The sequence below is a fragment of the Chelonoidis abingdonii genome, chromosome 7 (genome assembly GCF_003597395.2).
Source record: "Chelonoidis abingdonii isolate Lonesome George chromosome 7, CheloAbing_2.0, whole genome shotgun sequence".
In the NCBI taxonomy this organism is placed as follows: Eukaryota; Metazoa; Chordata; order Testudines; family Testudinidae; genus Chelonoidis; species Chelonoidis abingdonii.
The window spans coordinates 38,701,513-38,728,239 of NC_133775.1; the positions used below are offsets into that span (position 1 = coordinate 38,701,513).

General features: G+C 47.4%; 1 protein-coding gene across 2 annotated transcripts in view; it reads left to right on the top strand.

Annotated features, from left to right (window-relative positions):
* The window catches only part of AGL (amylo-alpha-1,6-glucosidase and 4-alpha-glucanotransferase), a 67,457-nt gene extending 41,051 nt beyond the window's left edge, over nt 1-26,406 (top strand). Inside the window, exons 28-34 of one of the 2 annotated variants that reach the window (XM_032804970.2) lie at nt 255-390; nt 6,730-6,842; nt 17,595-17,806; nt 18,326-18,423; nt 23,304-23,391; nt 23,488-23,621; nt 25,623-26,406. In XM_032804970.2, coding sequence (XP_032660861.1) covers nt 255-390; nt 6,730-6,842; nt 17,595-17,806; nt 18,326-18,423; nt 23,304-23,391; nt 23,488-23,621; nt 25,623-25,740 — 899 coding nt within the window. In that variant the 3' untranslated portion in view covers nt 25,741-26,406. The remainder of the gene's footprint in view (nt 1-254; nt 391-6,729; nt 6,843-17,594; nt 17,807-18,325; nt 18,424-23,303; nt 23,392-23,487; nt 23,622-25,622) is intronic. The other variant, XM_075067824.1, reaches the window with a different exon arrangement.
* Nucleotides 26,407-26,727: the final 321 nt, after the last annotated feature.

Consider the following 26,727-nt stretch of genomic DNA (forward strand, 5'->3'; position numbering starts at 1 on the left):
CAGATTTTTTCTTTTAGTTAAGCTAATTTCTGCAAAACTATTTATTTTTACATTCAGTGCATCTAACAATGGTAATGTTATAAATATACATGTTAACACTTTAATTTCAGCTATTCTGGCATGAGTACTCTGTAAATAATATTAGCATATCCATTACAAAAATGTATGTGGTTGTTCTAGGAAGACCTTCACCTTTTTCTTTCAGTGGTTCTTTAGAAACAAGCTGACTTCATTCTGATTTTCTTGCTGGGTAGGTTTTAATGTGACTGTAGGTGTCGACCATGAAACTGGTTTTGTCTTTGGAGGGAACCGCTTTAATTGTGGCACGTGGATGGATAAAATGGGAGAGAGTGATAGAGCTCGCAACAAAGGAATTCCAGCTACTCCAAGGTACAAACTATAAGCTGTATTGTATAACTTTAGAATAAGTCAAAGTTTAGCTTCTTGCATAGTGAGATCCTTGCTCTCCACCATGCCACCAGTAATAAAACATGAGTGATATGTGAAATATTCCGAACCCTTCTGAATTCTGTTTGACTATTATAAAACATTAACAGAAACCTTCTGTGTACCATGCAGATTCAGAGGAAAAGCACATTGCAAAACATAATCTCTTGACATACTTCGTTCAATATGCTATTCAAATATAATGTTAACTCTTCATGTCTGATGTAAATTACACTGCTGTAGCACTAAATTAGAAAAGTTAACTATTTAGATGTTGTTGAGAAAATACTCAGTAATATTCTATATTGATGCTTATTGTGGGATTTGAGTGCTACCGTATGTAGAACTTGAAATATTTGCAAAGGTTTCTTTCTTACCCTTCTTCCCTAATGCTAATATTAAAATGTTGTCAGTGAAAGCTCTGTATTCTGCTGACATCTATTCAATTTTAGATAGAAGAAACATTTTTTTTAAAAATGTACTATATGCCTGTAAACTGGTGCAGACTCTCTGGCTTTGACACAGGACAGGAGAAATAAGTTTGCTCAGATCAGTTGCAGTTGTGCAAGGAAAGGAAAGGTATTTGAAAGCTTTGCAATAATAGTTCAATGTCTTTCCACAAAATCGAATACCAAAATCTGTTTGGTGGCTCTTTGAGTCCTTGCTCATGTCCATTACGCTGTCGGTGTGTGAGCTCGCTACATGGATTGGTGCCAGATATTTTTCCCGCAGTAGTATCCGTAGGGGACCAGCTCTGGCACCCTCTGGAGTGGCACACATTTGCACCAGTAATAAGAAGCACCACCGGCTCCCTCCTTCTTCAATTCCTTCTTTCCACCAGTGATGATGCTGAAACGTCTCCTTGCTTCGGCACGATTTCCTGTCACTATTGTGTCTAGTAGTGAATTTGTTGTATATAGTTGCTTAAAGTTGTACAGTTAATAATTCCCTTAGTGTTAAATTAGAAATAATTAGTCCCATATGGGACTCAGCCTAGGGATGGGGCATGCCGCGGTCCCCAGGCTTCAAACTTTGTGACTTGCAAAAAGCCCATGCCAGTCAGTGATCCCCATAGAGGCTGCAAGTGTTTAGGGGAAACCCACGTGAGCGACAAGTGTCATATTAGCAAGATCTTCAGGCCACAGACCAGAAAGGAGCGGGAAATTCGTCTCCGAGTGTTCCTTACGGAGTCGGCCCTTGCACCGGCCTCAGGGCCGACAAGATTGGCCTCTGCTCCAAGCACTGTGGCCTTGGTGTGGAACATGCTGCCAGCAGCGACCTCTGATGGGCACCAATCCCCATCCCCGTTACCAGCTTAAAAGGAAAGAAAGGGGGGGGGGGGGGGGTGTGTTCTCCTATGTCCTGTAAAGGGAAAAAGATCTGGAGGAGAGCAAAGACATGTGCGGGGCAGCTCTTCCCCTCCAGATGGTGGCCAGGCTCAGACTCCCACTGAGCTGTCGATCCCAATTCAAGACCCACTTACCACCTTGGAAGGGGCAGAGGCACTTGGCACATGGCAGTGCTGTCTACACCAGAGGCCTTTCAGGCCGCTAAGGACATCTGTCCCTTCCGGTGCTGCCCACACCAGCCACTGAGATACCCCATTCAAGGGGTAAACCTGCCTTGGGACCCTTCTAGAGGTCACCATTACTGCGGCACTGTTCCTCGCTGCAGGGGGTGCCCAGCCAGCGCTCACTGGAATAGTGCCACGAGGTTGGCTTACCTGCCAGTTTCTGACCCTAGACTTTAGGCAGCGTTCCTCAGACTGTAGGTGTCAGTTGCCAGTGGTCTGGCGCAGACCCACAGAGGAATGACACCCCCAGAGGCCTGGTACCAGGAGTACCCAAGCCGCTCTCACGGCACCATTCTGGAGGGTCAAGACATTGGTCCTGGCGCCCCGTCACTAGTCACCAGATCACTGATATGGTTCACTGAGGAAATGCCGTCGGTCTTCTCGCTCCCATTCCTACTCACGATCTATGGAGCGGCATCACTCTCTAAGGATGAGCCACCAATCACCAGGCTCATGGCACCGAGAGCATTTGCCCCCATACGGGTCCTCAGTGGAGGTCTGTGGCCAGAGCCGATGTGCTCGAGGTAAACAGGTGGTCCCCGTACTGTCCTAGTCCCCCAGACAAGTCTCTCCCTTGGACAGCAAGGAGGAGAACCTGCCCACAGGCCACAGCCACCCACCCAGACCATCGGCATTCCCCTCTGGGCCACCAGTAGCAGCATGGCCCCAATGCCAGTGGCCAGCCCCCTGCAACTGTGGAACCCCTGGGGGTTTCCTAACCCATCACAGGGCTTGGGCCGGTCTTGGGGACATCTGAGAGACAGTCTGCAACAGTCTTCTGTCCTGATTCAGATGCAGAGTCGGGGTCAACCAGCCTCGGCCGAGGCTCCCCTAGCAGAAGTGGTGGAGTTGGCAGACCCATCTATACCTGCTTCCTGATCATCTTCACCTGATGAGGCGATAGCAGGGCCCTCTCACTCAGTTCGGATGATGCAAGGGCCCACAAGGAGCTTTTGAGGAGGGTCACCTCAAATTTAGGGCTGGAAGTTCAGGAACTGGTGGAGTTCTCAGACTACCTGTTCAATGTGCTAAGTGCAGCTGCCCTCTCCAAGGTGGCATTGCCAGTGCACTAAGGCCTTGTGGCAGACACCCTCCTCCCTGCCCCCCATTTCCAAGCAGTTGGAAAGAAAATACTCATACCCCTTAGCAGGGATGTAGTATTTTTATACCCATCCTGCTCCAAACTCACTGTTTGTGTTGGCAGCCAATGAACATGATGGACAGGGAGAACCAGGATTGACACCTAAGAACAAGGGGGCAAAGAGGCTCGATCTTTTTGGTTGAAAAATTTATTCTATGTCTGGTCTCCAGCTGAGAGTGGCCAACCATCAGACTTTACTTGGCCGTTATGATTATGGCCTGCCAAATAGTATGGCCAAGTTTGCAGGTTTGCTGCCAGAGGAGCCCGGGAAGGAATTTATGGTTATCCTAGACGAGGGCAGAGCTCTGGCCAGGGCAGCCCTCTAAACAGCCTCAGATGTGGCAGACTCTGCGGCCTGGACCGTAGCTTCAGCCATTTCTGTGAGGCGTGCATCCTGGTTGCAGTCATCAGGCCTATCAATGGAGGTTCAACAATCCATCCAGGTCCTCCCTTTCGATGGCCTGGCACTGTTTTCAGAGCAAACAGATAGTAAATACATGGCCTGAAAGATTCGAGGGTTACCTTGCATTCCCTGGGCCTTTTCATGCCAGGGCCAGCAAGGAAGTGGTTTAAGCTGCAAGAGCTGCACAGGTTCAGGAGCCAACGTTGGTCAGTACCCTTCTGCAAGAAGGAAAAAGCTATAAGCATTGGCAAGGCCATCAGCTGACACCCTCAGCTCACTTGAGCTTCACCTGTAACCAACCGGGTAACAAGCAGGCATTTTGAGGGTGCGCATGAGGGTGACCTTCCTGCCTGTGTCCTGGATCCCGCTTCCCTGTTGTTTTCTGTTTGTCCCTCTTCCTCCCTGCCTGATCCTCTCTAACATTGGACGAGTGGGTCTTCAGCACAGTTGCAGGGGGATATGTCCTTCAGTTTATTTCTATCCCACCCTTCCTCCCCGTCCCTCTTCAGGGGCCATTCTCATGAGCATCTGCTCGCTCAGGAGGTGCAGAGTTTTCTGCAGATGGGAGCTGTGGAGAAAGTCCCTCTGCACTTGAGGGGGAAAGGGTTTTACTCGCACTATTTTTTGATCCCAAAAGCCCAGGGATGTCTACACCCCATCTTCGACCTGTGGAGCCTCAAGTATCTTAAGAAATTGAACTTCCGTATATTCTCCTTGGTCTCCATCATTCTTTTCCTGGATCTGGGAGAGTGGCACGCTGCTCTTGACCTGAAAGACACTTACTTCCACATATTGATATTTCACAGACACACATTGTTCCTGCGTTTCGTAGTTGGGGACCACCCACTACCAATTTGGACTGTTACCTTTTGGCCTAGCAACAGTGCCAAGGGTGTTTTATGAAATGCATGTCGGTGGTGGAGGCCTACTTTAGACATCAGGGTATCCAGATCTACCCATATGTTGATGACTGACTGGCTCATCCAGGGCCGCTTCAGGGTCCAGGTCCAGCGCAGCATCGAGACGTTACTTTTCAAGCTCTCGGCCTATTGATAAACAAAAATCAACATTGGTCCTGGTCCAACAGATAGATTTTATCGGAGTGGTGCTCAACTCTATCCGAGCCAGAGCATTCCTGCCAGAGGCCAGGTTCAGGGGCAATGTCAAATCTGCTTGCCAGCATCACCGCCCATCCTCTCACCATGGTCAGGGTCTGACTCAGAGGGCACATGACAGCATGCACGTACATTGTCCAACGTGGGAGACTCAGGCTGCGTCTCATCCAGTTGTGGCTGGCATTGCTCTATTCCCCAGCCAGACATCACGTAGACAAGGTCATCACGATCCTCCCAGGAGTACTTACCTTTCTGCCTCTCGGGTGGTCTGACCCAATTCTGGTGTTGGAAGGTGTGCCATTTGCGGCCCACTGTCTCCTTTATTTTCATATGCATCTGACCTCGATTGGGGAGTGCATCTCGGTACACTGCCCCAGCTGTCCAGTCAGGTGGTGCAGGTGTTCAGAGGTCATCAGAATGCTCTTTCAGAAGTAGGGAACTTCCCGCATGGGCCTGTTTGCCACCAAATAAAACAGAAAGTGTCATCAGTTTTTTCTCCAAGGCCTCGGCAGAGGATCACTCTCTGATGTCTTTCTCCTGTCTTGGTCAGGAGACCTGATGATCATCTTCCTGCCAATTCTGATCATCAGCAAAGTCCTCTCGAAAAATCAAGATGGATAAGGCACAGGTCATCATTATGGTCATCCCAGCATGGCCTCACCAGCATTGGTTCGGCGTGCTCATGGACGACTTCCCAGCCTCCCAGACCTACTCTCGCAGGATCACGGTCGACTCCTGCGCCCAAACCTCATCTCTCACCACCTCACAGCTTGGATGCTGCGTGGCTGAATGCAGAGGAACAAGCTTGCTCTGGTCAGGTACAGCAGGTTTTCTTGGAGAGTAGAAAGTCTTCCACTAGAGCAACTTACCCGGCAAAGTGGAAATATTTCTTCTCCTGGGAGTCGGAGTGGAATATTTCCCCGACCCAGTCATCTCTGCAGTCCATCCTGCATTACCTGCTTCACTAAAAGCATCAGGGTTTCTCACCTTCTCTTCGGTCAAGATGCACCTGGTTGCCATATCAGCCTTTCATCCTCGCATCCATGGTAGATCGGTGTTCTCGCATAAGATGTCGATCAAGTTTCTGAAAATCTTTGGAAGACTCTTTCCGCTGATCCAAGACCCGGTTCCGCAATGGGACCTCAACCTGGTCTTCCCCAGGCTCACGGGTCTGCTCTTTCTCATTTGTCATGGAAGGTTGGATTCCTTGTATCTGTGACATCAGAGAGATGTGTGTCTGAAATTCAAGCCCTCACTTCAGAGCTCCCATTCACAGTATTCTACAATGACAAGGTCCAGCTGCGGCCCTTTCTGGCCTTCCTGCCAAAGGTGGTGTCGCACATCCATGTCAACCAGGATATCTTCTTTCCGATGTTCTGTCCAAAGCCTCACACGACCAATGAGGAGAGGCGGCTGCACACTCTAGATGTCAGGCACGGCCTGGCTTTCTACCTGGAGCGCATCAAGCCCGTCCACGGATGGACCCTCGCTGAGTTAGATAGGATGCCATTTGAGTAGCTCTCTGCTTTTCAGAGAATCATGTTGGACATTTTGTTTATCTTCCTCAGGCCTGTCTAGTGAGACTGTTGCCCTTCTCATCCCACCTTATTTTAATATGTACATGAGGCCACTAGGAGAGATCCAAAAGTGATATGGTGCTGTCAGTATTTGGATGACTGGCAACTAAATCTCCTTTTTGCTCACAATAGTCATTTGTGTTTCCAGTTTCTTGGCAGAAATTGAAGATTGAAGTATTCAGTTTGAGCAAGTTGGGTTGGGCTCATCACAGATGCTGGGAGGTAATGGAAAGTGTCTGGGGAGGGCATCAGAAATGATATCTGCCTCTGTATATGGACGGGAGATATATTAATGATTTGTCAAAAGTTTCACTTTCTAGAGCGTCAAATGTGAGTTTAAACTGACAGTAATGAATCTGTTTTTTAGAGGTTTGAATATATTCATGGGGGGTTATCTGCATAAAATGTCTGTGCCCTAATATCTTCATTTACATTTCTTCTTAAAATGAGTAGCTGTTCTTTTTTTGTCTTAGAGATGGATCTGCTGTGGAAATTGTTGGCCTTTGTAAATCAACTATTCGTTGGCTGCTGGAGTTGTCAAAGAAAAAAGTGTTTCCTTATCAGGGAGTCACCATAAAAAGGCATGGTAAGCAGGCTTATCTCACAAATGTGTGATCGGTGTAGAACCATGATAATTGGACCAGGGTCAATATTGTCTTGCAGTCTACCTTGTGAACATTTTATTAAACATTATGTTTGGGGAATGGATGTTGATAATGCTATTCCTTAAGATCCAAAGTGACAGTGAGGAGTCCGACGATGATAGCGAGTCGCGTAATGCGTACGACACAAAATTGTTTGTGGCATTCACGGACATGCTCAGCACCATGGAATGCTGTTTTTGGGCTCGGGAAACAACACTGACTGGTGGGATCACATTGTCATGGAAGTCTGTGATGATGAGCAGTGGCTGCAGAACTTTCGGATGAGAAAAGCCACTTTCATGGGACTGTGTGCTGAGCTCAGGCTAATTGTTGTTTTGCATCTAAGTAGCAAAATCTATACAAAGCCTACAAAACACACTTTTTTTGTAGAGTATATAACTAAACCTCTCTGCCCAGCTGTCTCCTTCTGTGGGGTACCAATATGGCTATGAATTCACTTGTTAGTTTGAGCTGATTATGACAGGAGTTATAAGACCTCTTAAGAGTGAAGTGAAAGATTAATTTTTAGTTGTTTGTACTGCATGCTCTTCTTACGATAGTTTCTGTGGAGAATTCAGTACATATTACTGAGACTGAATATGTAAGCTGTTTAAAACCTCTTAACAAAATAATTATTAACCCTGGGAAGCAACTGTTTTAACTGTTCCTTTATGTAGTACTACAAAATACAGAAAGAACACTGCCATCAGCATCTGTCATCCTAGATATTTCATTTTTATTGTATCATGGAATTAACGACTTGTTTTTCTTTTAAACTTTTTAATCCATGGTTTGAGTGGGACCGTTTATGATTCAGTACTTGATAAAGCAAAATTGTAAGCAATATTTATGATGTCTGCAGCTCCTCCCCTGATTTGCTGCCTCAGGTACCACACATAGCTGTGTTCCTAGAGCCCAGTTTGTTTAATTTGTACGCTTCACCCTACTGTAGGTAACTTGAAACACTGACAAAAGCTTAAAGTGCATGCAGCGCCTGATGACCTACAAATTTATTTTAAAATTAGCCTTAATTTCTATCCACAATCTCTGACCTATCTGCTTGTTTAATTCATGTCAAGGGTTAGTTTCTAGAAATTGCCTACAACATAATACTACAAAAATAGAAATATTGCAGATGGAATCTAACATATGGCTTCAGTTACCCTTCTGGTTTTTTTGCTTTCTTTTGGCTGATTTCTTACAAGTAAAAGATATCTTCTACACAACAACGAACTATATTCGTAACATGCTTTTGATAAACCATATAGTTGGGGGGGAAAAGTTTTTTATTGATGTTACATTCTAAGTCCCTCTAAGCTGCGCAGCAGCCTATTAAGTGCCGTGCAGGCGCTCAGGGCTGCGGCAGGGAGAGATGCATCTTCCTCCAGCCCTGGACCTGCCACGGATGGGAGAAGCACCCCTCCCCCAGCCCCGTACTTGCTGCAGCCAGGGGAGAGGTGCCCCAGGCTGGCCCCGGTCCTGACCTGCCATGGCAAGGGGAGAGATGCCCCCGCCCAGACCTGCTGCAGCTGCGGGAGAGGCGCCTCTTCCCCACCCCTACCCAGTCCAGGTGCTGCTGCAGGGAAAGAGAACTAGGGGAAGTCTTCTCTCCTTGCCATAGCCCTGGGCCAACCTGCACCCCAAACCATCCCAGATAGATGGCAGAGTACAAGAAAACAATGAGACAATATTAGTTAGCATGATGGTTTGTAGTTTCTGCACTTCAGCAGCCTAACAGTTTGAAGGCTTTCGTAGGTACCATGGCAAAGAAGAGTTTCAAGGAGGAATTTGAACATCCTATTGGAATGTATCAAAAAACAAACATATTCCAACTTGGAGAAGAACATGAAGATTTTAGACCATTGAGATGATGTGCAAATCATATTGTTGTTCTCAGACATATTATAGAACAAGTGTGGAGTGGCAGGCACCTCGTAATAAATTTTTTATAGATTTCTAGAAGGATTTTGATAGCATCCAGAGAGGCAGTCTTTGGAAAATTATGGCATACTATGAAATACCAGCAAAAATAATTAGAATAATCAAGGATCTATGATGTGTCATCAGAGATGGTGACATCATCAGCCAATGGTTTTCAGTGACAACTGGAGTAAAACAAGAGTATATTATATCCACACTGTTTGCACTGATAATTGACAATGTTATGTGGAAAGTAGCCAGAGAAAGCAATTGAGGAGTTTTATGGACAAATGATAAAGGACAAATGATAAAGTACAATTGAATGACGCTGGTTTTGCTGATGACATCGTCCTGCTTAGTTCGATACATTGCTTAAAGAAAGAAAAGGCCTAGCTTTTGGCAGATACAGCAAAAAGCAAGTTGGTTTGTTCAGCAAAAGGGGAACAGAAAATAAATGGCTATCCATGTCCCAAAAGCAACCAGAGTAGATAAGGTAACACTAGAAGTAAGTCATTTTACATGTCTAGGGAGTAAGATGTTCAGTGATGGTGGCATCGTGCTAGATGTCAAGCATTGAATCTTAAGAGCAGCAGACAATTTTCATAAACTTGAAAAGATTTGGGAAAGCAGCATGATTGCCACTAACAGGAAAATACAATTTTTTAACACTGGCTTCATGTCTGTCCTCCTTTATGGAGCAGTTATGGAAATCTACAATAGAAATTGATGATCAGATCATCTCCTTTCACAGACATTTACTTTGTTTATCTTCAGAGTTCCGTGAAAAGAATTTCTCACAACATTGAATTTGTTCTCCTTAGAATTTCTAATGTAAAGTATCAAATGTGATGATAAGACAGTGATGGGCATATTTAGGACAAGCTTTAAGGATGCCACCAACACAGTGTCCATATTATCACTTGACATAGATCCTATCTGGAAAGAGGGCAGCCTAGAGAAATGTTACATGGAACAATGGCGAGAGAAGCCAAATCCATCAGCATGAATCTCGGAATAGGCCAGCAAAGATTAGATTAAGTGGTGGAAACTGGTGGATGCCCTATGCACCGAGGAGATCAGGAGGATAAAGAAAAGATATTTGAAGAAGAACAGTGAAGTGGATTTACAGATGATTACAGGGAGCCTCCTCCCAAGCATAAAGGGCAGCATGGGAGAAAACATAAAAATACTTGTTTGAAAATTTGACAAGTGGGTGACAGAGGCTGGTATTCTGGGGCTGATTGGAGTTGACCTTTCAATACTGAATGAGAGATGATTGGGTGGGAGTTGGCTGCGAAGGGCCCAAAAAATGAAAACAAGTATCTTATGTTTGATACAATAGAGAAGAGAGACCCAGTGGAGAGATGCAAAGAGAGGGGTGACATGGTCAAAGTGACATTGAACCAAATTCAGTAGTACTTACTTCAGCAAAACTGTTTCCCCTTACCTCAGGAGAATCTCCAAGTGGAAAGTTGTGGCCTTGTCCACACCTTTTGCACTGAACACCAAGCAGACCAGATAATCTATCCTTTAGTCAGTTTGCGGTGGGTTCCAGTCAGCACTGAAAGGTTTTAAAAGGGATATTTGTGGAAATAGGAACACCTTTTAGCTTCATTGACCTGAGCTTTTTAGAGGGACAAGGGTGGGAAAATGATGAATACTTAACCTGAAGGAGTCTCTTAAATATTAACAGGTATCTATGCTAGTTGTTGTAAAAGAAGTATTCAGTTGCCCTGTCCAGGGCCGCCCAGAGGATTCAGGGGGCCTGGGGTCCTCAGCAGTGGGGGCCCAGCACTTCGGCAGCAGGTCCAGGGATGGAAGGACCCCCCCAACCGCCGAATTGCCACCGAAGACCCAGAGCGGAAGAAGCTCCGGGGGCCAGGGCCCCGTGAGAGTTTTCCGGGGCCTCCGGAGCAAGTGAAGGATCCACTTTTGCCTCCCACCCACACCCTCGGGGCAGCACTGGCCCTGTTAAAATGTGTCCTGAAAAACTAGAAATTTATTCAGAGCCTTTTAACAATTGTTATATATAGCAGAGGCTACTACTATTAGTTTTCACCTAAGGAGAAAACCCAACCTAAAAAACAAAGCAGATCTGATGCATTCATAGTTGGTCTATGTTTAAATCACGCCCCAGAGGAAGACAGACTAGGCATAAACCGATATAAAACACGATCATCTTCTACATCTCATTTTTCAGCAGAGAATACAACATTTACCCCCTCCCAGCCGCTGGCCTTGGATTTACTTAGCTTTTGTCCATCTTGATGCAACAGTTTAAAAAAAATCTAAACTGTAATTTTTAAATTCTGTTTAAAAACTAGTTCATAATAACAGTTTAAACACTATTTTCTGGTTAGTCTGAATGAGGTATAACCATGTGCTAGACTGCAAGCTAACTAGTAGAGCCTGGTTTAACTACACCATTTCTTAAAATGGCTACTCCCCATCCAGACTAGCCAGGCAAACCCTTTGGGTTTGAACCAGTATTAAGCTACGTTTAAACTCTACTCCCCTAATACTGTTTTATTCCCAATATTGATAAGATTTCAACCCACACTATCTCGGGAAAAGGGAAAAGAATTTCGCACACCGGCTTTTGAATCTAGATAACTTGGATATCCTTGAAAGCATTTTGGGGGCCATTGGCATAACCTTCAGTTCTTCTTCGAGTGCTTGCTCATATCCATTCTAGTAGGTGTGCGCGCGCCGCGTGCACGTTCGTCGGATACTTTTTACCCTAGCAACACTAGGTGGGCCGGGCGGTGGGCGCCCCCGGAGTGGCGCCGCCATGGCGGCTGATATATAGCCCTGCCGGCCCAACCGCTCCTCAGTTCCTTCTTACCGCCCGTGTCGGTCTGGAACTGTGAGCTCAGCTTATCTGTTCTCACCTCCCTAGCATTCACTCGTTTTCTCTTGAATTGTTATAGTTAATCTTTAAATAATAGTTAGTAGATAGTTTTGTTGTTTAGTTGTTGTAAATTAGTTTGGGATCGTGGGTTAGCCCGTCCCCTACCCCGGCACCGGGCCCATGCCCGGGTCGCCGGGCTTCAAACCGTGGGTGGCCTGTCATCACCCGATGCCCACAGGCGATCCGCACGATTCCGTCTAAAGTGTCTGGGCGACTCCCACCTGACAGACAGATGTAAAATTTGCAAGGCGTTCAAGCCCCGAACTCGAAAGAGAGGACGTTCGCCTTAAACAGTTACTTATGGAGGCAGCACTCACTCCACCGTCCTCGGCACCGCCAGCGGCACCGGAACAAGCGCCTCCTCGGCACGCACCCTCGCCCTAAAAAGATCCTCACCAGTCTCCAGCTCAATCCTGGTCGGCACTGCTCCCGCTTTCCGAAAGGCAAGAAGGTAAGCCTCCTGCGGCCGCTACACCAGCCCCGCAGTCAGAGCGCTTGCGTCAACAGACCGCCCGGCACCGACTCCTGCCGTGGCATCCAGGTCTGTCGCACCGTTGATTCCGGCCCCGGACAGGCCGTCGAGTCCGGTGCCTATTGGCTCCCGGCGCGTCCGCGGTTGAGCTCATTGTGCTTCAACCCCGGAACATTCTCGGCCGCACGGACCTTATTGCGATGACGGAGCCGAGCCGCCTCGACCCCGGCACTGCCGGTGCGGGTCCCACAATCTCTAGGCAAGCCGGCTCTCGTGAGACTTCTTCACCCGGCACCGTGGGACTTCGTTCCAGATCGAGGTTCGCAGACGCTCTCGGTCTCACCATCGCTCCGGATCCCCGGCCGCTCGCAGTCCCGGCACCGTTCCCTTCACGGTACCGGACGTACTCGCGTACCGCTCACGGTCCGATCGCCGTCGCGGCTTTACCGGCGCGTTCTCGATCTTGGCACGTTCCGCACCGCACGTCACGGAGCCGTGCCCGGCATGGAGCGTGCCCAGCACCGATCGACACACATCAGCCGATCTCGGCACGGCGGCTCCCGGCACCGGTCGATCTCCCGCACCGAGTGGTTAGTGATCCCGGTCTCATCACGCACCGGACTCAACTACGTCCCCAGCACACCGTGCACGTGACTCACTGGCCGTAGAGACTATCGTCTCCCACTCTCAGCTCCACTGGCCAACCCGCCAGCCATCGCTTCCTCCCATGCGACTCGGCGTCTTATGGGATTCGGAAACTCAAGGCCCTCAGCAGTGCCCTTTTACTGGGCGTACATCAGAGCCAGGGCCACCACCAGCCTCGCCTTCTGCTTTACCAGAGGGCACCCGATTCCACGGTGAGCAGACACCGTCGGATATGGAACAGGCGCACCTCACCCTGATCAAGCCGCAGATGCCCCACCGGACCAAGAGCCCCTTCAAGACCCTTTGGTCGAGTCTCGTCCTCTTCTTCCCGGACGAGGCTGTGAGGAATCCACATCAGGGCCACCGCCTATCGACCTCAGGGGCACCAGGACCTTCTACGGCGGGTTGCTCTGAACATAAACTGCCAGTGGGAAGTCCCGAGGTGGACGACCGGTGTCACATTCCTCTCAGCGAGGCCCCGACCCGCGTAGCGCTCCCCTTTATCGTACCATCCAGGCACGAGCCGATCATCTGGACCCCCGGCTTCGGTGCTGGCCACGGCAAAAGGGTTGAGCGCAAATACAGGTCCCCTCCACAGGGTACAAGTACCTGTATGTTCATCCTCGCCTTGCCTCGTTGTGGTTCAGTCAACGAGCGAGAGCGGCACGTCAGGAAGACCTGCGCCAAGTCTAGAGAGCAAGGCAAACTCCTGCAGGAAGATTTACTCGCTGGGGCCTCCAGCCGAATCGCCAATCAACAGCCCTACTGAGCCGTTACAGTTTAACACTTGGGAGTCAGTGGGAAATTTACTGACCTTCTCCACAGGACTCTCGCAAAGAGTTCTGGCGCTCATGCGGAGGGAAGAAGGTGCGCGCACCTCCTTCAGCCTCTATAGATGCGGAGACTCGCGAGCTAGAACTCTGCATCAGGGGTCGCTATGAGGCGCATTTCATGCTGCAAGGTCCGGCTTACCCCGAGGTCCAATACACTATACAGGACCTCCCCTTTGACGGCCAGGGTCTCTTCTCTCAAAAGACGGCCCTCGCCTCCAAAGTCTTAAAGTCAATCGCGTCATATGCGCTCGCTGGGATGCACACGCCGCAGACGCAAAGACGGCCCTTCCGTCCCAGCCCCGACGGTTCTACCCCCACCTCGGCCGAGACAAGACTTCTTCCAGGCGCAGAGCAGACCTCTTGTAGACGCCAGTCTGGCCACAAGGGGGTAACAGCTCCGGTCCACCAAACCACCTGCGGACCGAAACCCAGCTTTTGAAGGTGCGCTCGAGAGCACCGTACCGATTTCCTCCCAGATCCACCTCAGTTTTCCAACCGCCTCGCCGCTTTCTTCCCTGCTTGGTCCCAGCTAACATCAGACCGCTGGGTCCTCAGCACGGTGGAAGGTGGCTACGTCTCCAGTTTCTTTCGACCCCGCCTTCCACCCTCCCTCCTCGTCCCTCTTCAGGGACCCTCTCACGAGCAACTCCTCCTACAGGAAGTTTCAAAGTCTCTCGCATTGGGAGCCATAGAGAGGGTTCCAGAGCCATGAGAGGCAGAGGGTTCTATTCCAGGTACTTCCTGATTCCAAGGCGAAAAGGCGCCTGCGTCCCATCTTGGACCTGCGAGCTCTGAACAAATATCTCAGGAAGCTCAAGTTCCGCATGGTAGGCCTGGAAACATCATTCCTTCCCTCGATCCCGGAGATTGGTACGCTGCTCTCGACATGAGGGACGCATATTTTCATATTGCGATCTACCCACCGCACAGGAGGTTTCTTCGTTTCGTAGTGAACCGTCGTCACTACCAGTTTTCAGTTCTGCTTCGGCTCTCCTCGGCCCCTCGAGTTTTTTACAAGGTTATGGCAGTAGTAGCGGCCTACCTCCGTCGTCGTCACATCCATGTTTTCCTACCTCGACGACTGGCTGATTCGGGGGTCTTCCGAGGCCAAGGTGCCGGGCATGGACAGTTTCTCAGAGATCTGTTTCTCTCGTCTCGGATTGATCATCAATCTCGAGAAATCCATCCTACTCCCAACACAGGAAATAGAATTCATAGGAGCACTGCTGGACTCGAATCGAGCAACAGCCAGCTTACCTCTCAACGGTTCAGAGCAATAGTTCTCTCGTTCAGGGTTCCATGCTTCCCACTACCACTGCCCGTACGTCCTCGGCCTCCTCGGTCACATGGCTGCGTGCACCTTTGTCACGAAGCACGCGAGGCTACGCATGCGCCTCTACAACTCTGGCTCGTTCAGTCTTTCGGCCACGAAGGGATGCCTGGACATGGTAGTCACAATACCGTCTCACGTGCTGGGCTCCTCAACTGGTGGCTGGACCCCGCCCTAGTGTGCGCCGGTCGACCATTTCATCTGACTCAACCCTCGCTATCGCTGACGACGGATGCTTCTGCTCTGGGATGGGGCGCGCACCTGGCCATCTGCAGACCCAAGGGCTTGTCTTACCAGAGCTCCACCTCCACATCAATGTCCGGAGCTAAGGGCGGTCCGCTTGGCATGCCAGGCATTTCGCGAGCAGTTACAGGGCCGTTGTGTTGCCATTTTCACGGTACAACACGAGGCCGTATTATATAAACAAACAAGGAAACACGATCTTCCCCCCTTTGCCAAGAGGCTCTGAAACTGTGGGAATTTTGCATAGCCCAGTCGATCGACTTGATAGCCTCTTTCCTCCCAGGGGTCCGGAATACTCTAGCGGACCGACTGAGCAGATCGTTCCTGACACACGAATGGTCCATCCGTCGGACGTCCTGTTTTCTGTCTTCCGGAGGTGGGGCTTTCCCCAGATAGACCTGTTCGCCTCCAAGGACAACAGGAAGTGTCAGATGTTCTGCTCCTACAGGGCCGCTCCCCGGGCTCCCTCTCGGACGCCTTTCTCATTCCATGGACGAAGGGCCTCCTGTATGCGTTTCCCCCGTTCCCGTTAGTCCACAGGTCCTGCTCAAACTGCGCAGGGACAAGGCCAGGATGATTCTGATCGCTCCGGCATGGCCGAGGCAGTATTGGTACACCATGCTGCTCGACCTGTCCCCTCATCTACCGGACGGCCAGTCACAACCCGATGATTTGATCGCCCGCTGCGACGCATGTATTGCGTCCACCATCTACTCGACCTGTCCTGCCCCTCCATCCTCCTCGCTACCCGGACCTTATAAACAGGACTTCGGCAGCTTCTGTCACCCAGACCTCCGTCCCCACCTCAGCATGGCTCTGTCTGTGAACGAGTTGAGCGTCGGTGCTCAGTCTGAGTCCAACAAGCTTTTTAGACAGGAAACGCTCTACGCGGGCCCTATTCTCGCGAATGGAAGCGATTCTATTCTGGGTGCACGTGTGCCATGGTCACGACTGCCGTTCCATCTCTGTAGTCCTGACTACTTGCTCCATCTCAAGGGCCAGCCTACCTCTCCATTAGGTCCATTCAGCCAATCTCCCCTTTCCATCTGCGAGGTTTGTATTCCACGTTTTCACCCCCATCGTTCTCAGGTTCCTTAAGGATTGGAAGACTTACCCTCCGGTAAGCCTCCTTCCCCTACGTGGGATCTGAACTGGTCTCTCCTAACTCATGGGCCCCCTTTGAAGCCTTAGCGACTGCTCCTAACTATATCTGTCATGAACGTCCTTCCTGTAGCTATACCTCTGCCAACGAGTATCGAGCTCTGCGCTGGTCGTGCCACCCTACACCATCTTCACAAGATAAGTGAACTACGACACACCAGCTTCCTTCCAAGGTTGTCTCACCATTCCATCTACCAATTCTTAACCAGATATTTCCTCCCGTCTTCTTTCCGAAGCCGCACACCTGCGCCGGGACCAGCAGCTGCACACCTTAGATGTCCGCCGGTCCCTGGCATTCTACATCAGCAGAACTAAAGCCTTCAGCGCTCGCCTCAGTTTTCATAGCAGTGGCAGAGCGTATGAAAGGTCTCCTGCTAACTTCCCAGGGATTTCATCATGGGTTACCTCGTGTATCGACGTGCTATGAAATGGCTCCGTCCGCTTGGTCGCATCACCCCATTCTACTCGGGCTCAGGCTCTTCGGCTGCTTTCCTGGCCCAAGTCCCATCCAGACATATGCCGGGCGGCTACCTGTCGTCCGTGCACACTTTACATCGCACTATGCGCTGGTTGACAATCTCGAGATGATGCCGCCTTCGGTACAGCAGTCTGCTTTCGGCAACGTCTCACTCGACCCCACGCCTAGTAGGCTTGGGAATCACCTACTAGAATGGAATGGATATGAGCAAGCACTCGAAGAAGAAAACAAGGTTACTCACCTTTGTAACTGTTGTTCTTCGAGATGTGTTGCTCATATCCATTCCACACCCGCCCTCCTTCCCCTCTGTCGGAGTAGCCGGCAAGAAGGAACTGAGGAGCGGTTGGGCCGGCAGGGCTATATATCAGCCGCCATGGCGGCGCCACTCCAGGGGGCGCCCAGCCGGCCCACCTAGTGTTGCTAGGGTAAAGAGTATCCGACGAACGTGAACGCGGCGCGCGCACACCTACTAGAATGGATATGAGCAACACATCTCGAAGAACAACAGTTACAAAGGTGAGTAACCTTGTTTTTTCACTTTTATACTAATCTACATGTTATAATGGCCATTCCTTATTTTATTAGCAGCTGTAGAAGTTTCTTAAGACTTCAAGTATGCAAGAGTCAGTAATATTTACAAAACTAAGGAGAGGAGCAGACTTATTACTAGAAAACAAATCCTGCATATTAACATTTTTCAGGAAAAAAAGAAACCATCACATATGATGAGTGGAACGGGAAGATTCAAGGACACTTTGAAAAGCTGTTCTTTGTCTCTGAGAACCCAACAGATCCTAATGAAAAACATCCAAATCTGGTTCACAAGCGTGGCATATACAAGGACAGCTGTGGAGCTTCAAGTCCCTGGTGTGATTACCAGCTCCGGCCAAATTTTACTATAGCAATGGTTGTGGTGAGTGGGAAAACATGTTCGTAGTCACAGCTTCTTTAACTATTTTGATTGAATTGAACTAAACTTGAGGGGGTTCATTTGCATGGGGTAAACCAGGAGGGACCCATTGCTTGGAATACACTTGTATCTTTAATGGAGTAGTGGGTTTTTCTTTAATAAACTTTCAGCATCAGCCTATCTAGAATCTCTTCCAAAGGACTTGCCTAATTATGTTTGGGCCTGCTAACCAATGTGTCATTAGGATAAACCTAAAAAGGAACTTCCTGTATTGAAGATGTGTTTGCACGGCGCTAAATGAAAATTGCCTTTTTTGTTTAGTTTTGTTTTGTTTAATGTCTTTATGGAATTTGTGAGGAGTCCTGATACATTTTGTATCTGTTATAAAGGGCTGTAGTTTTCTCCGAGTATACTGAAAAGTAATAGAAATGTTTGAAGCGCACTGTGCAGTTTGTTGATTTCATAAACAATACTATTTTTTTAATGCAAAGTTTGTTGATTAAATCTCTGTTATTCTGCCAGGCCCCTGAGATATTCAGTCCTGAGAGAGCTTGGAAAGCTCTTGAGATAGCAGAGGAAAAGCTGCTTGGTCCACTGGGCATGAAAACATTGGATCCAGAGTAAGCATATTAGAGATCATTATGTGGCGTTTGCATAGTTTTAATCATGTTACCAGACTAACAGTAAGAAGTTCACTTTGATATGTTTCGTTTCATTAAGAATACCTCAAGAAATGCTTTAGCTAATTACAGTATATAATATTTATTTTAGTCAAGATTATTTAGCAGTTCTAAAGCCAGTTCAGATTCATTTAGTTATTTACAAAATCACCATTTTATTTATTATTTTGCTCCCATTCGAAGTTGGTCATTAAATTTTCAAAAACTTCTAATAAAACTGGTTATACAGTATTAGTATTAATTTGAAAAAAGACAGCACATACAATTTGAGCATGTTATGACAGAATTGTGACCAACATACTGTAGTTATGGACTGAACATAGAGTTCTATACTTGTAGGTCTGTAATACATAGTATTAATGCAATAGGTCTTGCATAAACTAACCACTGAAGAATATTAATACTATCATTATCTTGTTAGGGCCACGATATAATGGTCCTTCCTTACTGTCTCCCTTGTGCTGTGCTGACTACCATCTAACCATGTGAATTCATATTATTCTTCTAGTGCTTGCTCATATCGATTCCAATTAGGTGTGCACACGCTGCGTGCATGATCATCGGAAGATTTTTACCCTAGCAACACTCGGTGGCTCGGCTGAGGCACCCCCTGGAGTGGTGCCGTTATGGCACCGGATATATGCCCCTGCTGACGCAGTGCCCCCTCAGTTCCTTCTTACCACCGATGATGGTCATTGGAACTGTGGAGCGTGGCATAGCTGATCTCCACTCCCTAACTCTTTACTCATTTTTCTCTAGTTAGTTTTGTAGTATAGTTGTTAGTAGTTTCTAGTTGTAGTTGTCGGGGTTTTCTTTATCCCAGACTTTTCATGTTCGTTGTCTGACCGGAAGAGAGACAGGCAACCCAGCAAAGTCCAAAACCAAGTTCTTATTGATGCATGCACGTGAGCAACAAAGAACAAGCCCGTTCTCCACAGAGAACCAGAATCAGCACCCCCCTTTCTTCAATACAGCACAAATTTATATAAGCAAGTTTACATCACAGTTAAAGCATTTAATTACCTGCGGTTAATTAACAACACCTGATGAAGCTTTTGATTACAAAATTCATGGCCTTAAGGAAGATGCTTGTGCGCCAGGAACTGCTCATCAGTACTGAGAATTTTTTTATCGGCACTTCCCAAGCTTGAGAGCAAGGGGGCGTTTAGCCACCCAGCTCCTGCTTGCTGACTTCATTTACCCACCTTCTGAGCCCCCCTTGTTCATGCATCAAGCATGTGATCCACCTGCTCAGCCTATTTTGTGGGCCTTCGGGTCCACTTTAAAGCATCCTATCTATCATAGTTAATAGTAAATTGTGTAGATAGTGTATGTAGTTGTTGGGAGGAAAGGCAGTTCCTCCCCTCCCTCTTTCCCGGTACCTGGGCTCATGCCTAGGTCTCCGGGTTTCAAGCCCTGCTTGACCTGTCTTAAGCTGATGCCTATGGGAGACCCCCACGACTCCTGCCTGAAGTGCCTAGGGGAATCCCATCAAACAGATAATTGCCGCATGTGTAAGGCATTCAAGCTGTGGACAAAAAAGGAGCAGGACTTTCATTTGAGGCAGCTCCTCCATGGAAGCGGCATTTAGCCTGGTGCCCTCGGGCCCGAGCAGAGACCCGGCGCCGTCGGGCTGAAGCACACCTCCGGCACTGGAAAAACCCAGCACTGGACATCTCCAGCGCCACTCACTATCTCCAGTGCCTAAGAAGCAGCACAACCAACCTGCTGCTTCTGTTCAGTCACAGGCACCGTCTGTGTCCCCTTGGAGCAACGTCCTGTACCGGACTGCCCCCCAACTCCGGCACCATCAGTTCCAGTGCCGTTGAGTCTGGTGCATATGAGCTCCCTGGTGCGCACCGTGATCGAGGTTGGTCTGCCATCTACCCCAGAGACTTTCTGTATGGCCCACGACTTAATTGTCCTTACTGAGTCGGGGCCGTTGCAGCCTCCAGCACCACCGGTGCAGTCTGTCCCATCGATAGGGAAGCCCACTATCATCCATCGCAGACTGAGATTTCTCGGCACCGCTTCAGATCACGGTCCCGCTCTAGACGCTGGTCCCATGCACCGCACCACTCGCAGTCCCAGCACCGATCATCATCTCAGAACCGGTTGTACTCGCGGCACTGTTCCACATCAAGAAGATCTCCTTCCCAGTACGGTCGGCACCAATCTCCGTGGAGTAGGTCTCAGCACCGTTCCACCCACAGATCTTCATCAGTGTCCAGATCTCCCTCCCAGTACTGCTATGATCGTCGGTACTGATCCAGGTCTTGGCGCCTATCTCCGTCCTTACAATGCAGTCCATCGATGCGGGATAGTGCAACACAGCATAACTGGTCGGCCCCACCTTGGCCTTCCCGCCCTAACCTGAGGTCATCCCAGACAGAGAGTGGCTACCACGCCCATGACCAGCACATGGACGGAGACGGTCAATGGCAGGACGAGGGACAGAATCCTGCCCAGGGACCACTGCAATGGTCCTTCTGGACCCTTTGGGCATACCACCAAGCCTAAGGCATCCCCTCCAGGGCTTCTCGTTCGGCTAATTCTGAACCCCGAGTCGCAGAGGCCACAGTTAGCCACCCCCCCCCAAGGGGACATGTAGTCTGCTGCCCTGCAACCAACTCAGGCACATGCTCCTAGTATGGAGAACCTGGAACAGGTGGACCTGCCCCAGGAAGACTTACTCCAGGAACCATTAGTCCCGGGGCTATCGTCCTCTTCGTTGCCTGATGAGGCAGTTGCAGGCACGACCTCCTCTGGCCCACCACCTATAGACCTCTGTGCACACCACGACTTTCTGCGTAGGGTGGCACAAAACATGAACCTCCAGGTGGAGGAGGTGGTGGAGCTAGAAGATCCGGCGGTGGACATCTTCTCTGCTGATACCTCCACACGCATAGCCTTGCCATTCATCTGGACCATTCAGGCTAATGCTAATACGATCTGGCTGTCACTGGTGTCTATCCCTCCCACTGCCAAGGGGGTTGAGAGGAAATACTTAGTTCCCTCCAAAGACTATGAATACTTGTACATTCACCCCCAACCATGCTCCCTGGTTGTACAGTCTGTTAATGAAAGGAAAGGCACGGTCAACAAGCACCCACCCCTTAATCCAAGGATGCTAGGTGCCTGGATTTATTTGGCCTCAAGGTATACTCCACTGGCAGTCTACAACTTCGGGTGGCTAACCAGCAGGTTCTCTTGAGCTGTTATAATTACAATCCCTGAAACTCCACGAGGAAGTTCAAGGGTCTGGTTTCTCAGGAGTCCAGGTAGGAGTTCGGGGCCTTGCTAGAAGAGGGCAGGAAAGTAGCCAGGACTTCCTTGCAGGCTTCGATAGATGCTGCAGAGTCAGTGGCAAGGACTCTAGCTTCTGGTGTAGCTATGTGCCGCATCTCGTGGCTGCAGGTGGCCGGTCTTCTGCCAGAGCTGCTGCAGACGATTCAGGACCTGCCCTTCGATGGCCAAGGGTTATTCTTGGACAAGACTGACTCTAGACTTCAGAGTCTAAAGGATAACCGGGCCATCGTGTGCTCACTGGGCATGCATACCTCGGTGACACAGCGTAGGCCCTTCCGGCCCCAACCGCAGTGCACCTACTCTGACCCTTCACCCAGACAGGACTTCTCCAAATGATGTGGATGGGATGGTAAGAGGAGGTCTGGCCCTCAGATGGGCCAGAATCAGGGCCCCCAAAAACCATCTGTGGGGCCCAAGCAAAACTTTTGAAGGTGCGCCTGAGAGCGGAGCACCAGTCTCCTCACGGGATCCTTTTCCACCTTTCTCCAACTGCCTCTCCTATTTCCTCCCTGTGTGGTCCCACGTAACAACAGACCGCTGGGTCCTACATATGGTGGAAAGTGGATACCGTCTGCCCCGCCTTCCTTCCTAAGGTGGTGTCTGCCTTCCATGTCAACTAAGACATTTTCCTTCCGGTCTTCCCGACAAGAAACGTGCGGCTTTGGATAGAACAACAGCTGCACTCCCTGGACGTTCACAGGGCCCTTGCCTTTTACGTTGCTCGAACAAAACCTTTCAATAAGACGTCCAGCTGTTTGTGGCAGTGGCAGACCAGATGAAGGGTCTCCCGGTCTCCATGCAGCATATCTCATCCTGGATTACATAGTGTATCCAAGCGTTCTATGACTTGGCTGACGCCCCAGCTACACACTTTACTGCCCACTCAGCTTGGGCTCAGGCTTTATCCTCCGCCTTTCTGGCTTGTGTGCCCATACAGGAGATCTGTAGGGCAGCAACTTGGTCATCAGTACATAACCTTCGTCTCCCACTATGCGATAGCGCAACAGTCCAGGGGTGATGCTGTATTTGGTTCAGCGGTCCTTCACTACGCGACATCTCTCTCTGACCCCACTGCCTAGGTAAGGCTTGGGAGTCACCTAAATGGAATAGATATGAGCAAGCACTCGAAGAAGAAAAGATGGTTACTCACCTTTGTAACTGTTGTTCTTCGAGATGTGTTGCTCATATCCATTTCAAACCCTCCCTCCTTCCCTTCTGTCGGAGTAGCCAACAAGAAGGAACTGAGGGGGCTCTGAGTCGGCAGGGGCATATATCTGGCGCCATAAGGGCGCCACTCCAGGGGGCACCTCCGCCAAGCCACCGAGTGTTGCTAGGGTAAAAATCTTCCAACGATCGTGCACGCACGCTTAATTGGAATGGATATGAGTAACACGTCTCGAAGAACAATAGTTGCAAAGGTGAGTAACCATCTTTTTTGAGTTATTTCTCTAATGCATTGCATAAATTTTATTTAACTTGTTGCTTCGTCTAAATCCTTTACTTTCTTACAGTGATATGGTTTACTGTGGAGTATATGATAATGCCCTGGACAGTGACAACTACAATGTTGCCAAAGGTTTTAATTACCATCAAGGACCTGTAAGCTCTAAAATTCCCAAGTTTCATTTTAAATTAAAGTCTGTTGATATCTCAAATTGATAGCTAATATATTATCTCTCATATCTTTTTGTTTAGGAATGGCTCTGGCCTATTGGATATTTTCTTCGTGCAAAGTTGTACTTTTCCAGGTTAATTGGTCCAGAGATGTATGCAAAGACGGTGGTTTTGATTAAGAATGTTCTCTCTCACCATTATGTTCATCTTGAGAGGTAGGTCGTCATACAGTTAAAATATTAATCCAAACTAGTGGTGTCCAATGTCCAGTTGCATATAAAAGATAGACACACACATTTTCTTCGAAAAGTGTTTTTGAGCATTTAAGACCTACAAAATAAACACCAGTGATTTGGTGTTTTCTGAGTGTAAAAGTCACCACTATACAGAGTGCCATTTAAGTCCTACATCAACCTTCAAAATAGGCTAAACATTACTGCTTTTTTTTATCTGAAATATTAAATATCTGTCCTATCACAAAGCGAGTGAGCAATTTTAAAATCAGTCATGAAGAAGAATAAATAGAAAATATTTATTAAGAGAAAACAGAATTTGAGGTCTAAATTGCTAGACTAACAAAAAAGATGCAGAAGAAAAAATATGGATGTGTACTTTCAAAATTGCTAAAGATCTGTATTTTTTTCAGCAGTCTGAGGGCTGATCGCAACAGTTAAATATGTAAGGAAATAACCATTAAATTGTATAAAATGGGTTTACATACCTTCTGAAGTTGATTGGGTAGGCCACGTGAATGTGCCAATTAATCATAACTATAGAACTGCATTTCAGAAACTCATCACTTCACTGCACAATGGAAATATTACTTCATTAAGAAAACAGAAGCATTTACTCTCCTACAGTGCACATGGCCCTCCCTAATCTTCCCCCAGCCTTCTGTTCTCTTGTCTACTCTTTAGTCCTTCCCTGTTCTTTTTGCAATATTTTTTCTCTATATGCTTGTTCTTCTCCACTATAATCCTGAATAATTCCCATTTTCACCCCTCCCAAAGCATTTCTAGATAAACAGAGATCCTTCAATATGCCACCCACCCAGTTAAATGGGTGGGAGACTTGTTTGGACCTGCAACATTCTGGACAGTTTTAGAATAAAACGAGGAGAGTGTTCTGCCTCCCCATGTGTGCTCTGCCACCCATTGGCCAGTCAGAGGGAAATGGGAGTTAACTGATGCCTTGCTCCCCACCATTATCAATTTAACCCTTGCATGGGGTTTCTCAAGCCTCTTACTCCATTTTAGTTGAACCCACTCTTCCTTCCTGTAGTTATTTAGAAGCATATAGTAGTATAAGAACTGTGTTTGAGGATCCTGTGGATCTGACCAATTGCCTAAGTAATTTTTCACATTGGGGCCAAATTAGCTGAGGTCTAGCAGGTTTTTTTCATAGCATCGTGATGGCAGTTAGGTTACATAGGAATAGCACCTAAAAAATCTAATATTAGGAATTTGTAGAAATGGTTAATTAATCTAGTTTACAGCTGGTGTCCAGTGCAGATGAAAGGCCAAAAGGACCAGCACCATCCTCAACCTCAAAATACTATGACCAAACAAAAAGTAGAATTGGCAGTGCCGAAACTTGTGGCCTTGGGAGGTCTATGATGGGCAATCTGTCGTTTTTATTTTCCTGTGTTATCGTTAATGTTTAAAAGCAGCTCTCAACATTGCCCTTGTCTTCCCAGATACTTTGTTTCATTCAGTTAATGAAAAACTGAAGCGAGAAGTGAAAAATAGACATTTATTTAAAACAACTAGACTTCCCATTTAATTTGGAAATCTTATAACAGCTTGAAATACACTTTCATAAATAGCATGGATTAAAAAAAACCCAGTCAGGCTAGTAAGAACCTTATGTGCATGCACAAAATCATGCTGATTGCATTATTTCAGTTGCACTGCAAAGATAACCTGTACCTCTCAGGTTATTGAAGGCTCCCCCGCCTGGAGTCTCAGGAAGCTCCTGCAACATGCACGTGTTTTAGTATTACAATGTACCTTGTCATATGTTAATGCTCTCTTATTTTTATTTCATTGTGTTTAGCATTTCTTCTTTTGTACACTAGGCTTAATTGACTCATACTTTTAAAACATGTTAGAAGTATAATCATACAAGAGAAATGTTCTTTTAATTTGTTACAAAATATAGCATTAATCATATTTTACACTGGGATTTTTTTATTTATTTTTTGTTTGTTTGGCCAGGTCATCCTGGAAGGGGCTTCCAGAGCTGACAAATGAAAACGGGCAATATTGTCCATTCAGCTGTGAATCACAAGCCTGGTCAATTGCTGTTATCCTTGAAGTTCTTTATGACTTGTAAAAGTTGGCTTTGATTACTTGGTAAAATTTGCTATGTACTTGTATTCAGAAGGTACAAATGAACAGTTTGCTCATACTGTAGTGAAAATGTTTCACACAGTCACTTAAATAACTATGGTCTGATTTTTTCCAAAGGTGCTTAGTGTCTGTATCTCCCATTCACAGAAGAGGTATTTAAGAGTGCTGCTCAGCACTTCTGAAAATCAAGCCATTAGTATGAATATATATACACTTGTTACAGAAAAGCTTATAAAGCAGCAACTTGGAAAATGTACGCAAATGCATTTAAAATAGCTTTTGAATTGTACACATACTAAATTAAACTATTTCCTGTATAACAAGATGATAGAAGAATTGTCTGGTTCCACATTAGGATATGAATGCCAAGTGGTTCTAAAAATCTGAGTTAGAACTCATGGAGTTCTCTTTTCCATATTTTCTGTTAGTCAGTAGATGCTGCGCACGCTCATCATGGAGGAGAATACATTGTACAGGTATAGGTAGTATGATGTGTTTTCTGCTGCAGTCGTGCGTTTCATAGATTGCACTTTCATTAGTGTTTTGTCCCTTTGTGATGAACTGTGTAGCTTTTCCTAACAATTTCTTCTCTTCCATGTTCAACTGAACACTCCATTAAAAAAATAAAGTTTTCACTCTTTACAGATAATTGTAGTAAATTAATATCTTCACAAACTTTAAATGAAATTTGAGGACTGTAATTCTGAACAATGACATGGATGTATCCTGTGTAAGATACTTTTATAGGTTATTTTTTGTGCTATGGACCATATGGCCAAATTGTATTTCTTGAAATTAATTTGGTTTAAAATAACGTACATCTGTCAATAAATTTGTTCCACCAGGAGGAAACCGGAAGTAACACTTTATCATGCAATGCCCTGTACATATATCAGGTGAGGTCAAAGGATCCAGGGAGCCCACTAACTTAATGATGAATTTGAAAGAATAGTAAATTTATTTCAGCCCT